This window comes from Piliocolobus tephrosceles, chromosome 16 (genome assembly GCF_002776525.5).
Source record: "Piliocolobus tephrosceles isolate RC106 chromosome 16, ASM277652v3, whole genome shotgun sequence".
In the NCBI taxonomy this organism is placed as follows: Eukaryota; Metazoa; Chordata; class Mammalia; order Primates; family Cercopithecidae; genus Piliocolobus; species Piliocolobus tephrosceles.
Genome location: NC_045449.1, coordinates 30261796 through 30272754, shown reverse-complemented (window position 1 = coordinate 30272754; position 10959 = coordinate 30261796). Strand labels below are relative to the sequence as shown.

General features: G+C 44.3%; 1 protein-coding gene and 3 pseudogenes across 2 annotated transcripts; all 4 read left to right on the top strand.

Annotated features, from left to right (window-relative positions):
• The window catches only part of LOC113219781, a 5393-nt pseudogene extending 1798 nt beyond the window's left edge, over positions 1-3595 (top strand).
• LOC113219782 overlaps positions 1-5674 on the top strand; it is an 11844-nt pseudogene extending 6170 nt beyond the window's left edge.
• LOC111525414 lies at positions 4314-5094 on the top strand (annotated as a pseudogene). Its single transcript, XR_002726091.3, has one exon. The product of XR_002726091.3 is annotated as a small nuclear ribonucleoprotein E pseudogene (transcript).
• Positions 5675-9484: 3810 nt separating the features above from the next.
• On the top strand, positions 9485-10124 carry LOC111525413 (60S ribosomal protein L29). Its single transcript, XM_023190817.3, has one exon. The coding sequence runs from the start codon at positions 9532-9534 to the stop codon at positions 9997-9999; it is 468 nt and encodes a 155-aa protein (XP_023046585.1). The 5' UTR covers positions 9485-9531; the 3' UTR covers positions 10000-10124.
• The last annotated feature ends 835 nt before the right edge of the window (positions 10125-10959 follow it).

Below are 10959 nucleotides of genomic sequence, written 5' to 3'. Positions count from 1 at the left end.
TGATCCGCCCATCTCAGCCTCCCAAAGTGCTGGGATTACAGGCTTGAGCCACCGCGCCCGGCCTCCATTTTTCTTTATCCCCATCACATCATTGCTTAACTGCTGCTGTCCTCCTATTTGCACTTCACCCTCTTTATAGCACTCTGTCTCTCTCTCCATCTCAGTGATAGTGCTCTAGGTGGTTAAGAGTGGATTCTGGAGCCAGGTTACTGGGTTTGAACCCAGGTCCGTCATTTGTTATCTTGGTTACCCTGAACAAGTTATTCTTCTCTGTGACTCAATTTCCTCATCTTTAAACTGGGGATTATGCTAGTTACCATGCCTTAGGATTATTGTGAGATTTGAGTGAATACATGTATTACTTACATCGGTGCCTAGCATATTTGGGAGTGTTGGCTGCTAACATGATTACTCAGTCCTTTAGTTATGTCCAGAACTCATCTTCGTCCCTGACTTTCTTTATGTAGCAGTTGTTTTGTGTCCAGCCCTGGCCCAAGTATGATACTGTCTTCAGAACATGAAAATGATAGGAGGGAAGAAAGAGAATAGGCATAAAAAGGAGGTATATATAATGAAGTAATAGAAGATAATGCAGAGCAGTGCTAGAATTCACCAGAATCTGTCATCCTTGAGGTGTGGAGATCAGGGAAAGCTACATCAATAAGCTGAAACTTACTCGGGGCTTAAAGTGTAGCTATAATTTGTTTTTTTTTTTTTTTTTTTGAGACGGAGTCTCGCTCTGTCACCCAGGCTGGAGTGCAGTGGTGCCATCTCAGCTCACTGCAAGCTCCGCCTCCTGGGTTCACGCCATTCTCTTGCCTCAGCCTCCCGAGTAGCTGGGATTACAGGCACCCACCACTGCGCCCAGCTAATTTTTTGTATTTTTAGTAGAGATGGGGTTTCACCGTGGTCTCGATCTCCTGACCTTGTGATCCTCCCACCTCAGCCTCCTAAAGTGCTGGGATTACAGGCATGAGCCACCATGCCCGGGCTAATTTGTTAAATAGAAAACAAATGGGAGTACAGTCTAGGCAAAGGCATGGTTACAGGTATGGTGGAAATTTTGTAGACTAGGCTGCAGCTCAGCCTCCAGAGAATCCCGGGGAGGTAGACTCTTCCTCAACCCAATTAGAGGCCCCAGCTCAGACACCAGAGTGCCCTGAGGAGATGAAATATTTTGCCCTGAGCAAGGGACTCCAGCTGAGCCTCCAGGTCCTCCTGTGGAGGCTGAACCTTCCTCCAGAGAGCAGAAGCAGCCAGCTCAGCCTTCTGAGTTTTCTAGGGAGGTGGAATTTTCTCAGACCCAGGAAGAGACCCCAACTCTGCCTCCAGAGTCTTCTATAGAGAGTGCAGCTCAAACTCCACTGAATCATGAGGTGACAGTTCAAACTTAGGGTGCATATCAAGCTCATTATAACTTGCCAAACATTACAGTTAAACCTGCAGATGTAGAGATTAGCATAACTTCCGAACCTACCAAGGAGACTGACTCTTCTCCAGCCCGGCAGGAGGCCCCAAACCAGCATCCAGAGCAGATGTAACCTTCTGCAACTCAACAGGAGGCCACAACTGAGCCTCCAGGTCCTCCTGTGAAGTCTGAATGTTCCCCAGTGAGCAGGAGCAGCCAGGTCTGCCTTCTGAGTCTTCTGGGGAAGTTGAACCCTCTCTAGCCTGCAGGAGACCCCGTCTCAGCCTCCAGAACATCATCAAGTAACAGTTCCACCTCCCGGTCACCATCAAGTTCAACACTGAGATTTGCCCAGTGTCACTGTTAAGCCTCCAGATACGAAGCTCACCATAGCAACAGAGCCTACTGCAGAGGTGGGAACTTCTCCAATCCATCAGGAGGCTACAGCTCAGCTCTCAGGGCCAATTAATGATGTGGAACATTCCAACACCCAGCACGGGGGCACGCCTCTGCCTACAGAGTCATTGGAAGAGGCTGGCCCTTTACCAGCTCAACAAGAGACTTCGGTTGAATCTCCAGAACCTACTAGATATGAGAACCCCTCTCCAATACAGTAGGAGGCTGCAGGTGAGCATCCACAGACCCCTGAGTAGGTCGAGTCTTCTCCAACCCAGAAAGACGCCCCAGCTCAGCCTTCAGAGCTCCCTAATGAAGTTGTAGCTCAACCTCCAGAGCATCGTGGGGTAACAGTTTCTCCTATAAGTCATGATCAAGTTCAGCCTCCAACATTTCACCATGTCATTGTTAAGCCTGTGGATCACATGGTTACGATGACTCCATCGGGTTGAAATTTTAACTCGACATAGGGTCCCAGCTCAGTCTTTAATATCCCCTGAGCAGTTTAAACATTTGAAAGACCAGCAACAGATTATCATTCAGCAGCTAAATATCCCTGGAAATGATGAACTTCTGCCAAGTCTATCAAGACCCCACGACTCCGTCTCCAACTCACTCAGCTCTCCTCAGACATTGTAAGTTCATTTAATTGTAAGATGGTATTTTCACCTCTAGATCTCTCTTCCGTATTCAGAAGTAGTTAAGCTTTGCCTAATACCACAGTTAAATTTGTGAATATTGGCCGGGCGTGGTGGCTCACGGCTGTAATCCCAGAAATTTGAGAGGCCAAGGCAAGTGGATCACGAGGTCAGGAGATCGAGATCATCCTGGCTAACACGGTGAAACCCCGTCTCTACTAAAAATACAAAAAATTAGCCAGTCGTTGTCGCAGGCACCTGTAGTCCCAGCTATTCGGGAGGCTGAGGCAGGAGAATGGCATGAACCCAGGAAGTGGAGCTTGCAGTGAGCCAAGATCACGCCACTGCACTCCAGCCTGGGTGACAGAGCGAGACTCCATCTCAAAAAAAAAAAAAGTGAATATGGAGCTTACCATACCTACAGCAGTCACTATGGAGGCTGAACCTTCTCCAGTCCAGCAGGACAGCCCTCCTATTCCCATTGAGCAGGGTGACTTTTCTCTAACCCCGCCTGATCCCTCTTCTGGATTCTCCTGTAAAGATTAAATCTCCAACCCAGCAAGCAGCCACAACTCAGATCCCAGATCCACCTAAAGAGGTAGAATCTTCTCCAGTTCAGCCTGAGCCCCCAGCTGAGCCATCAGGCCCCCTTAAGGACGTTGAACCATCTGAAACCCAGCAGGAAGTCTCAGGTCATTTTCTGAAGTCCACTGAAGAGGTCAGTCTTCCACCACAGCTGGAGATGCCAGCTCAGCCATCAGAGCCACCTGAGAAGGTTGAGCCATCTCCAGTCCTACAACTGGCCCAAACTCAGATGTTAAAGCCACCTGGAGAGGTAGAATCCTCTCCAGTCCAGCAGGCAGGCCCTGCTCAATCTTCAGAGGACCCTATGTTGGTAGAACTCTCTCCGACTCAGCAGGTGTCCCCATCTTTACATCCAGAGTTCCCTCAAGAGGTGGAACCATCTCTAACTCAGCAGGAGTTTCCAGCTCAGACCCCAGTGCCCCAAATGGAGGCAGAACCTTCTCCAGCCCAACAGGAGGCCACAGTTCAGGCTCCAGAGCCCCCCAAGGAGGTTGAACCTTCAGTCCAGCTCAGCTTCCAGAGCCACCTAAGGAGGTTGCAGGTCAACCTCCAATGCATTACGAGATGACAAAGACATAGCTACAGATATGATCAGAATTTAGTAGTCCAATCTGGCTGCAAATAATTTTTTGAGGGAGCAATGAAAATATGATTATGTAGAACCTTTATTATCAGACATAGGAATTTGAAGGCCACACAGTGAGATATGGAAAGTCATTGAAAGTTTCTAAGCCAGAGAGATTAAATTATTAAATCAGGAGATTTTTTGATTTTTTTTTTTTTTTTTTTTTTGAGACAGAGTCTCACTCTGTCGCCCAGGCTGGAGTGCAATGGTGTGATCTCGGCTCACTGCAACCTCTGCCTCCCAGTTTCAAGCGATTCTCCTGCCTCAGCCTCACAGGTAGCTGGGACTACAGGCACTTGGCACCACACCTGGCTAATTCTTGTATTTTTAGTAGAGATGGTGTTTCACCATACTGGCCAGACTGGTTTCGAACTCCTGACCTCACAATCTGCCCACCTCAGCCTCTCGAAGTGCTGGGATTACAGGCATGAGCAACCACGCCCGACCAGGAGGATTATTTTATTTTATTTTTTGCTTTATGTTCAAGTGTAGACAGGCAGAAAATTATTTCAGAATCCATATGTAGAGTGCTCTACAAGGGAAAGCTTAATTCAGGGTAACAAAATAGAAATGTCTAGCAAAACCTAGGTGTAAAGTGAGAAGGGGTTAAGTCAGATCGGTTGTGATAGGAGTGGAAAGAAAAATCCTAGGATGTTTTAACAGAGGGCACTGAGCCCAAGCTTTGGTGTTACCTGGCATAGGGTTTCTTTCTTCTTCTTTGTTTATAGTAATAAGCTTATGCCTATTTTTCTGTTGTGTTATCTATCATTTTTGTATTGATTTGTAGAAGGAGTTTGTTTAGACACATAAATGATTTTGGATAAAATACTTACATTCAAAGTAATTAACTGCCATTATCTGTCCAAGAGATTGGATAGATAGGAAGTTAAGCTTCCGGGAGATGCCTTGTCATTTGTGCCAGTGGCCCCACATTATTTCTTGATTAATTGTGCAAACTGGGGGAAGCTGCTCTCAGAGGCAGTGTGCAGGTGTGCGCTTTGTGAAATTCCACCATGGCGTACCGTGACCAGGGCCAGAAAATGCAGAAGGTTATGGTGCAGCCCATCAACCTCATCTTCAGATACTTACAAAATAGATTGTGGATTCAGGCGTGGCTCTATGAGCAAGTGAATATGTGGATAGAAGGCTGTGTCATTGGTTTTAATGAGTATATGAACCTTGTATTAGATGATGCAGAAGAGATTCATTCTAAAACAAAGTCAAGAAAACAACTGGGTCGGATCATGCTAAAAGAAGATAATATTACTCTACTCTAAAGTGTCTCCAACTGGAAATGATCAATGAAGTGAGAAATTTTGGAGAAGGATACAGTTTGTTTTTAGATGTCCTTCGTCCAATATGAACATTTATTCATATTGTTTTGATTACCTTTATGTTATTACAAGATGGCAGTAAATGCTGTGGGATTGTTAGTATTAAAACGTTTACATTGCTTCTTTAAAAAAATTGTGCAAACTGGGAAGCTTATACCTCTGGAAATTAGAAAGCAGGTGTTATTTTCTGTATCTAAATACTTCCCACAAGGTTGCCATGATTCTTTTACTTATCCTGTTTTTTCTTTTCCTACCTATTCAAGGATATAAATTGTGTTTCTTCACAGACATTTGCAAGGAAACTATATTACTTACATTGATGCAAATGTGTGGAAACATACAGTTGGACCGAGAAACTGTGAGTATATTCTCTCCAAATATGACAAAAAACTATCTGCATTGTAAGGTCCTTTTTGGTCCAGAATTTTGAGATTGGTACCTCTGAGAAAAGATATTTCCCCTCCATACCCCAAATCAACCTCTGTTGATTGCAATCCTATGGTTATTTTTAAATTAAATTTGGTACACTGTCTTTAAAATAAGAGGCAATTTAAATTTATTTTTTATGATACAAGTAATACATAGTTATATTCTTTTTCTTCTTGTTCTTCTTTTCTCTTTTAATCCCAGCACTTTGGGAGGCCAAGGCGGGCAAATCATGAGGTCAAGAGATTGGGACCATCCTGGCCAACATGGTGAAACCCCATCTCTACTAAAAATACAAAAAAAATTAGCTGGGCATGGTGGTGCACACCTATCGTCCCAGCTACTCGGGAGGCTGAGGCAGGAGGATCCCTTGAACCCAGGAGGCAGAGGTTGCAGTGAGCGAGATTGTACCACTGCACTCCAGCCTGGCAACAGAGCGAGACTCCGTCTAAAAGAGAAAAAAGAATGGATCTCTAGAAATGGAATTGTTGGACTGCAGACTATGTAGATATGAAATTTTAACTGCCCTTAAAAATGTTGTGCCAACTTACTCTGTTCTCAAGAGAATATGACGGCATTCATTTCCCCACACCTTTTTACTGCTGGGTATTCTCCAACTTTTTGTTGATGTTATGGGTGAATAAAAGGGATCCCATCTAAATTTCCATTTTTCTGATTACTCATGAATTTAATTAAATATCTTTATATATTTATTGAACATTTATGTTTCTTCTCTGAGTTTTATTTCCTTTGTTCATGTTCCTGTTGAATTGTTTCATCATTTTCTTATTGATTTATAAAAGGAATTAGTTTAGACACATAAATGATTTTGGGAAAAATGCTTACATTCAAAGTAACTGGCATTTTTCACAACAGTTTGTGTGTCACATCATTAGTTCAACTTATGTAGACAGGTCATACATGAGTTCTCAATTTAAAATAAAACACATGACAATCATAGTAATCTAAAAAGACCACTTTAAAAGAGTTTTCCCCTATCCTGAGTCTGATATCTTATTGATAAGAAAAAAAAAAAAAAAAAAAGCTAGAACCAGAACCAGACGAGTCTGTTTTCCAGCTCTAGAGAAGAGGTGGGATTCTGGGGCTTGTGTTCCGGATGGAGTCTTCTGAGAATAAGGAAGTTGTGGGAGATGGCTAGTAAGGTAGTGTACACCCTTCATCCAGGATTTCAGGACCCTGCCTGCTTTCTAACACCAATTGTTCCTGCCTGGAGGAGGACACCTTTTGCTGCCTGGCCCAAGGAAGAAGGATATTGGATTGATGTGCCTCTGGCTTCTCCTAATGCCCTGTCCCAACCAAGAACTTGTAGGTAATTCCAGGGCATTTCTGGCAGGGGAGAATTTGTAGAACTGCTTCCACATTTTGAGCTAGGGTTGTGGGTTTTTAAATGATCTGTGTTCCACAATTTTTAGGGATTTGGTAGAGATCAGATGGGTAGAGACATGGCATGTTCTCAGTCGACCAACTTGAAATAGCACAACTTCTTAGGAAAACAAGTTTGTACCCTTATATCCTAGAGAAACTCAAGCAAAAGTGTTGTGAGGATACAAGTATAAGAATGTTCAAAGCAGCATTGTTTGTTTGTAATAATTAAAAACTAGAAAAATCTCAGTATCCATCCACAGTAGGTGAATTAATACATTGCAGAATCATTGTACAATGGAATACTTTAAAGCAGCAGTACTCATTAGAAACATAATGCAGGCCGGGCGCAGTGGCTCACGCCTGTAATCCCAGCACTTTGGGTGGCCAAGGCGGGTGGATCACGAGGTCAGGAGATCGAGACCATCCTGGCTAACACGGTGAAACCCCGTCTCTACTAAAAAAAAATACAAAATCTAGCCGGGCGAGGTGGCAGGCACCTGTAGTCCCAGCTACTCGGGAGGCTGAGGCAGGAGAATGGCGTGAACCCGGGAGGCAGAGCTTGCAGTGAGCTGAGATCACGCCACTGCATTCCAGCCTGGGAAACAGAGCGAGACTCCATCTCAAAAAGAAAAAAAAAAAAAGAAACGTAATGCAAGCCACATACATAATCTTAACTTTTCTGGTAGTCACTTAAAAAATAAAACTGAAAAAGAAACAGGTGAAACATGTTAATATATTTATTTCACCCATATATCCAATATATTATCATTTCAACATGTAATTATTATATGTGTTATTAATGAGATATTCTATTTTCATACTTAGTCTTCAATGTATCCAAAGTGGTATCATTTCTGCATGTAATTAGCATAAAAATTCATTGGGGAGTTTACATTCTTTTTTCCATACTAACTCTTTGAAGTCTAAATGTGGTTGCTAAATTTTTATCAAAAATACTTAATCTGTTCTGCTGAGCAGTCTAGGGAGAATAGTAAAATAAATAATAATAATGCTTAAGGTAGCCGGAGGTTACTCATCCCTGTGATCCTAGCATTTTGGGAGCCCTAGGCAGGAGAATTGCTTGAGCCCAGGAGTTCAAGACCAGCCTAGCAACACAGTGAGATCTCATCTTTACAAAAAATTAAAAATATTGGCTGGACACGAAGGTGTGTGCTTATAGTCCCAGCTAATCCGGAGGCTTAGGTGGGAGGATCACTTGAGCCTGGGAGGTTGAGACTGCAGTGCACTGTGGTCATGCTACTGCTCTCCAGCCTGGGCAACAGAGCCAGACTTTGTCTCAAAAACAAACAAACAAAAAAACTTAATCTATGTTTACATTTCATAAAAGTTGCAGCTGAAAAAGTAGCCATCACATACCCAAGTTGTTGCAAATATGCTTTTTTTTTTTTTGAGACGGAGTTTCCCTCTTGTTGCCCAGGCTGGAGTGCAGTGGCGCAATGTCAGCTCACTGCATCCTCTGCCTCCCAGGTTTAAGTGATTCTCCTGCCTCAGCCTCCCAAGTAGCTGGAATTACAGGTGCCTGCCACAATGCCAGGCTAATTTGTGTATTTTTAATAGAGACAGGGTTTCACCACGTTGGCCAGGCTGGTCCACCCACCTCGGCCTCCCAAAGTGCTGGGATTACAGGCATGACCCACCGCGCCCAGCCACAAACATACATTTTCTAATAACTGCATTGAGTATCAGCTTTTAAATTTAAAAGTAATTAAAATGAATGAAATTGAAGATTCAGTTCTTCCGTCAAATTAGCCACTATCAGTAGCCAAATGTAGATAGTGACCTCCTTATTGGAAGCACAACACAGGCCTTGAAATGCACCAATCTCAGCAACATACAACATCTTAAATGTAAAAATAGATTATTGAGTGAAAGAAGTGATACAGAAAATAATATGCACAATATGATTTCATTTATACAATGTTCCAGGAGGTAAGACTAAAGTATGTTGTTTATGACTGACATACAATAGGTAAAACTACATTTTATTTTATTTATTTTTGAGACAGGGTCTGGAGTGGTGCAAACACGGATCACTGCAGCCTGGACCTCCCATGCTCAAGTGATTCTCGCATCTCAGCCTCTCCAATAGCTGGGACTTCAAGGTGCAGGCCAACATGCCCAGCTAATTTTTAAATCTTTGTAAAGAGGAGGTCCTGCTGTGTTGCTTAGAGTGGTCTCGAACTCCTGGGCTCAAGCAATCCTCCTGCCTCAGCCTCACAAACTGCTGGGATTACAAGTGTGAGCCACTCTGCCCAGCCAGAACTACAGTTTACAAGCAAAAAAATTATTACAAAGGTCAGGATATTGGTTACCTATAAGGGTTAGAGAGATGGTTGTGATTGGAAAGGGGCACACTGGGGGCTTCTGGAATGCTAACAGCGACCACTCGTAATGATATTACATGTATATCTGCTTTATAATTATTTTTTTATTATACTTTAAGTTCTAGGGTACATGTGCATAGCGTGCAGGTTTGTTACATATGTGTACTTGTGCCATGTTGGTGTGCTGCACCCATCAACTCGTCAGCACCCATCAATTTCTGCTTTATAATTATTAAACTGAATATTTGGCCGGGTGCAGTGGCTCATGCCTGTAATCGCAACAGTTTGGGAGGCTGAGGCAAGAGGATCACTTGAGCCCAGGAGTTTAAGACCAGTCTGGGCTCTTCCGGTTCTAGGCGCTTCGGGAGCCGCGGCTAAAGGTGCAGACATGGCCAAGTCCAAGAACCACACCACACACAACCAGTCCCGAAAATGGCACAGAAATGGTATCAAGAAACCCCGATCACAAAGATACGAATCTCTTAAGGGGGTGGACCCCAAGTTCCTGAGGAACATGCGCTTTGCCAAGAAGCACAACAAGAAGGGCCTAAAGAAGATGCAGGCCAACAATGCCAAGGCCATGAGTGCACGTGCCGAGGCTGTCAAAGCCCTCGTAAAGCCCAAGGAGGTTAAGCCCAAGATCCCAAAGGGTGTCAGCCGCAAGCTTGATCGACTTGCCTACATTGCCCACCCCAAGCTTGGGAAGCGTGCTCGTGCTCGCATTGCCAAGGGGCTCCGGCTGTGCCGGCCAAAGGCCAAGGCCAAGGATCAAACCAAGGCTCAGGCTGCAGCTCCAGCTTCAATTCCAGCTCAGGCTCCCAAAGGTGCCCAGGCCACTACAAAGGCTACAGAGTAGGTATCTCTGTGTGCCAACGTGAGGACAGAAGGACTGGTGAGACCCCCCACCCCCACCTCCGGGCTGCCATCTGCATGGTGCTGGGGTCCTCCTGTGCTGTTTGTACAAATAAACCTGAGGCAGGATTTGTTAGCCTCTGTCTATGAAAAAAAAAAAAAAAAAAGACCAGTCTGGGCAATAGAGTGAGACTCCATCTCAGAAAAATTAAATATAAACAACATTTGTGTTATATGCACTTTATGAACATTGTAGTTCTTGAATTTTTTTTTTTTTTTTTTTTGAGATGGAGTCTTGCTCTATCGTCCAGGCTGGAGTGCAGGGCCGCGATCTCTGCTCACTGCAACCTCTGCCTGCTGGGTTCACACCATTCTCCTGCCTCAGCCTCCCGAGTAGCTGGGACTACAGGCACCCACCACCACGCCCAGCTATTTTTTTGTATTTTCAGTAGAGATGGGTTTTCACCATGGTCTCGATCTCCTGACCTCATGATCCACCCGCCTCGGCCTCCCAAAGTGCTGGGATCACAGGCATAAGCCATCGCCCCCGGCCGAATTTTTTTAATGAGGAAAAAATCAAATGGCTTCATATGCAGCCCTGACATAGTTCCTTGTAGGGCTTTCACAATAAGGTTTGGGAAAAGAGAGAAGGAAATGGCAGCTCTGTTGATCTTGGTGCCACCTAGAGTTGGATTCTAACAGGGACTTTGTGATCTAGAGAGGTGGCAAATAGACAATTTGGTGGGATGTGTGGGTAGGTGTGTGTGTATGTGTGTGTTTGTGTGTGCGTGTGTGTGTGTATGGTGGTGGAGACAGATAGACACAAAAAGGAAAATGTGAGGAAAGGTTTTAATGAAAGCAGAGCAGATATCACCATCTTGAAATTACCATTACCCAGCTTTTGGCTGGGTGCTGTGGTTCACACCTGTAATCCCAGAACTTTGGGAGGCTAAGGCGTGTGGCC

What these genes read in the sequence shown, in the direction of transcription:
- LOC111525413 (XM_023190817.3), top strand. Translation starts at nt 9,532, where the DNA reads ATGGCCAAGTCCAAGAACCACACCACACACAACCAGTCCCGAAAATGG.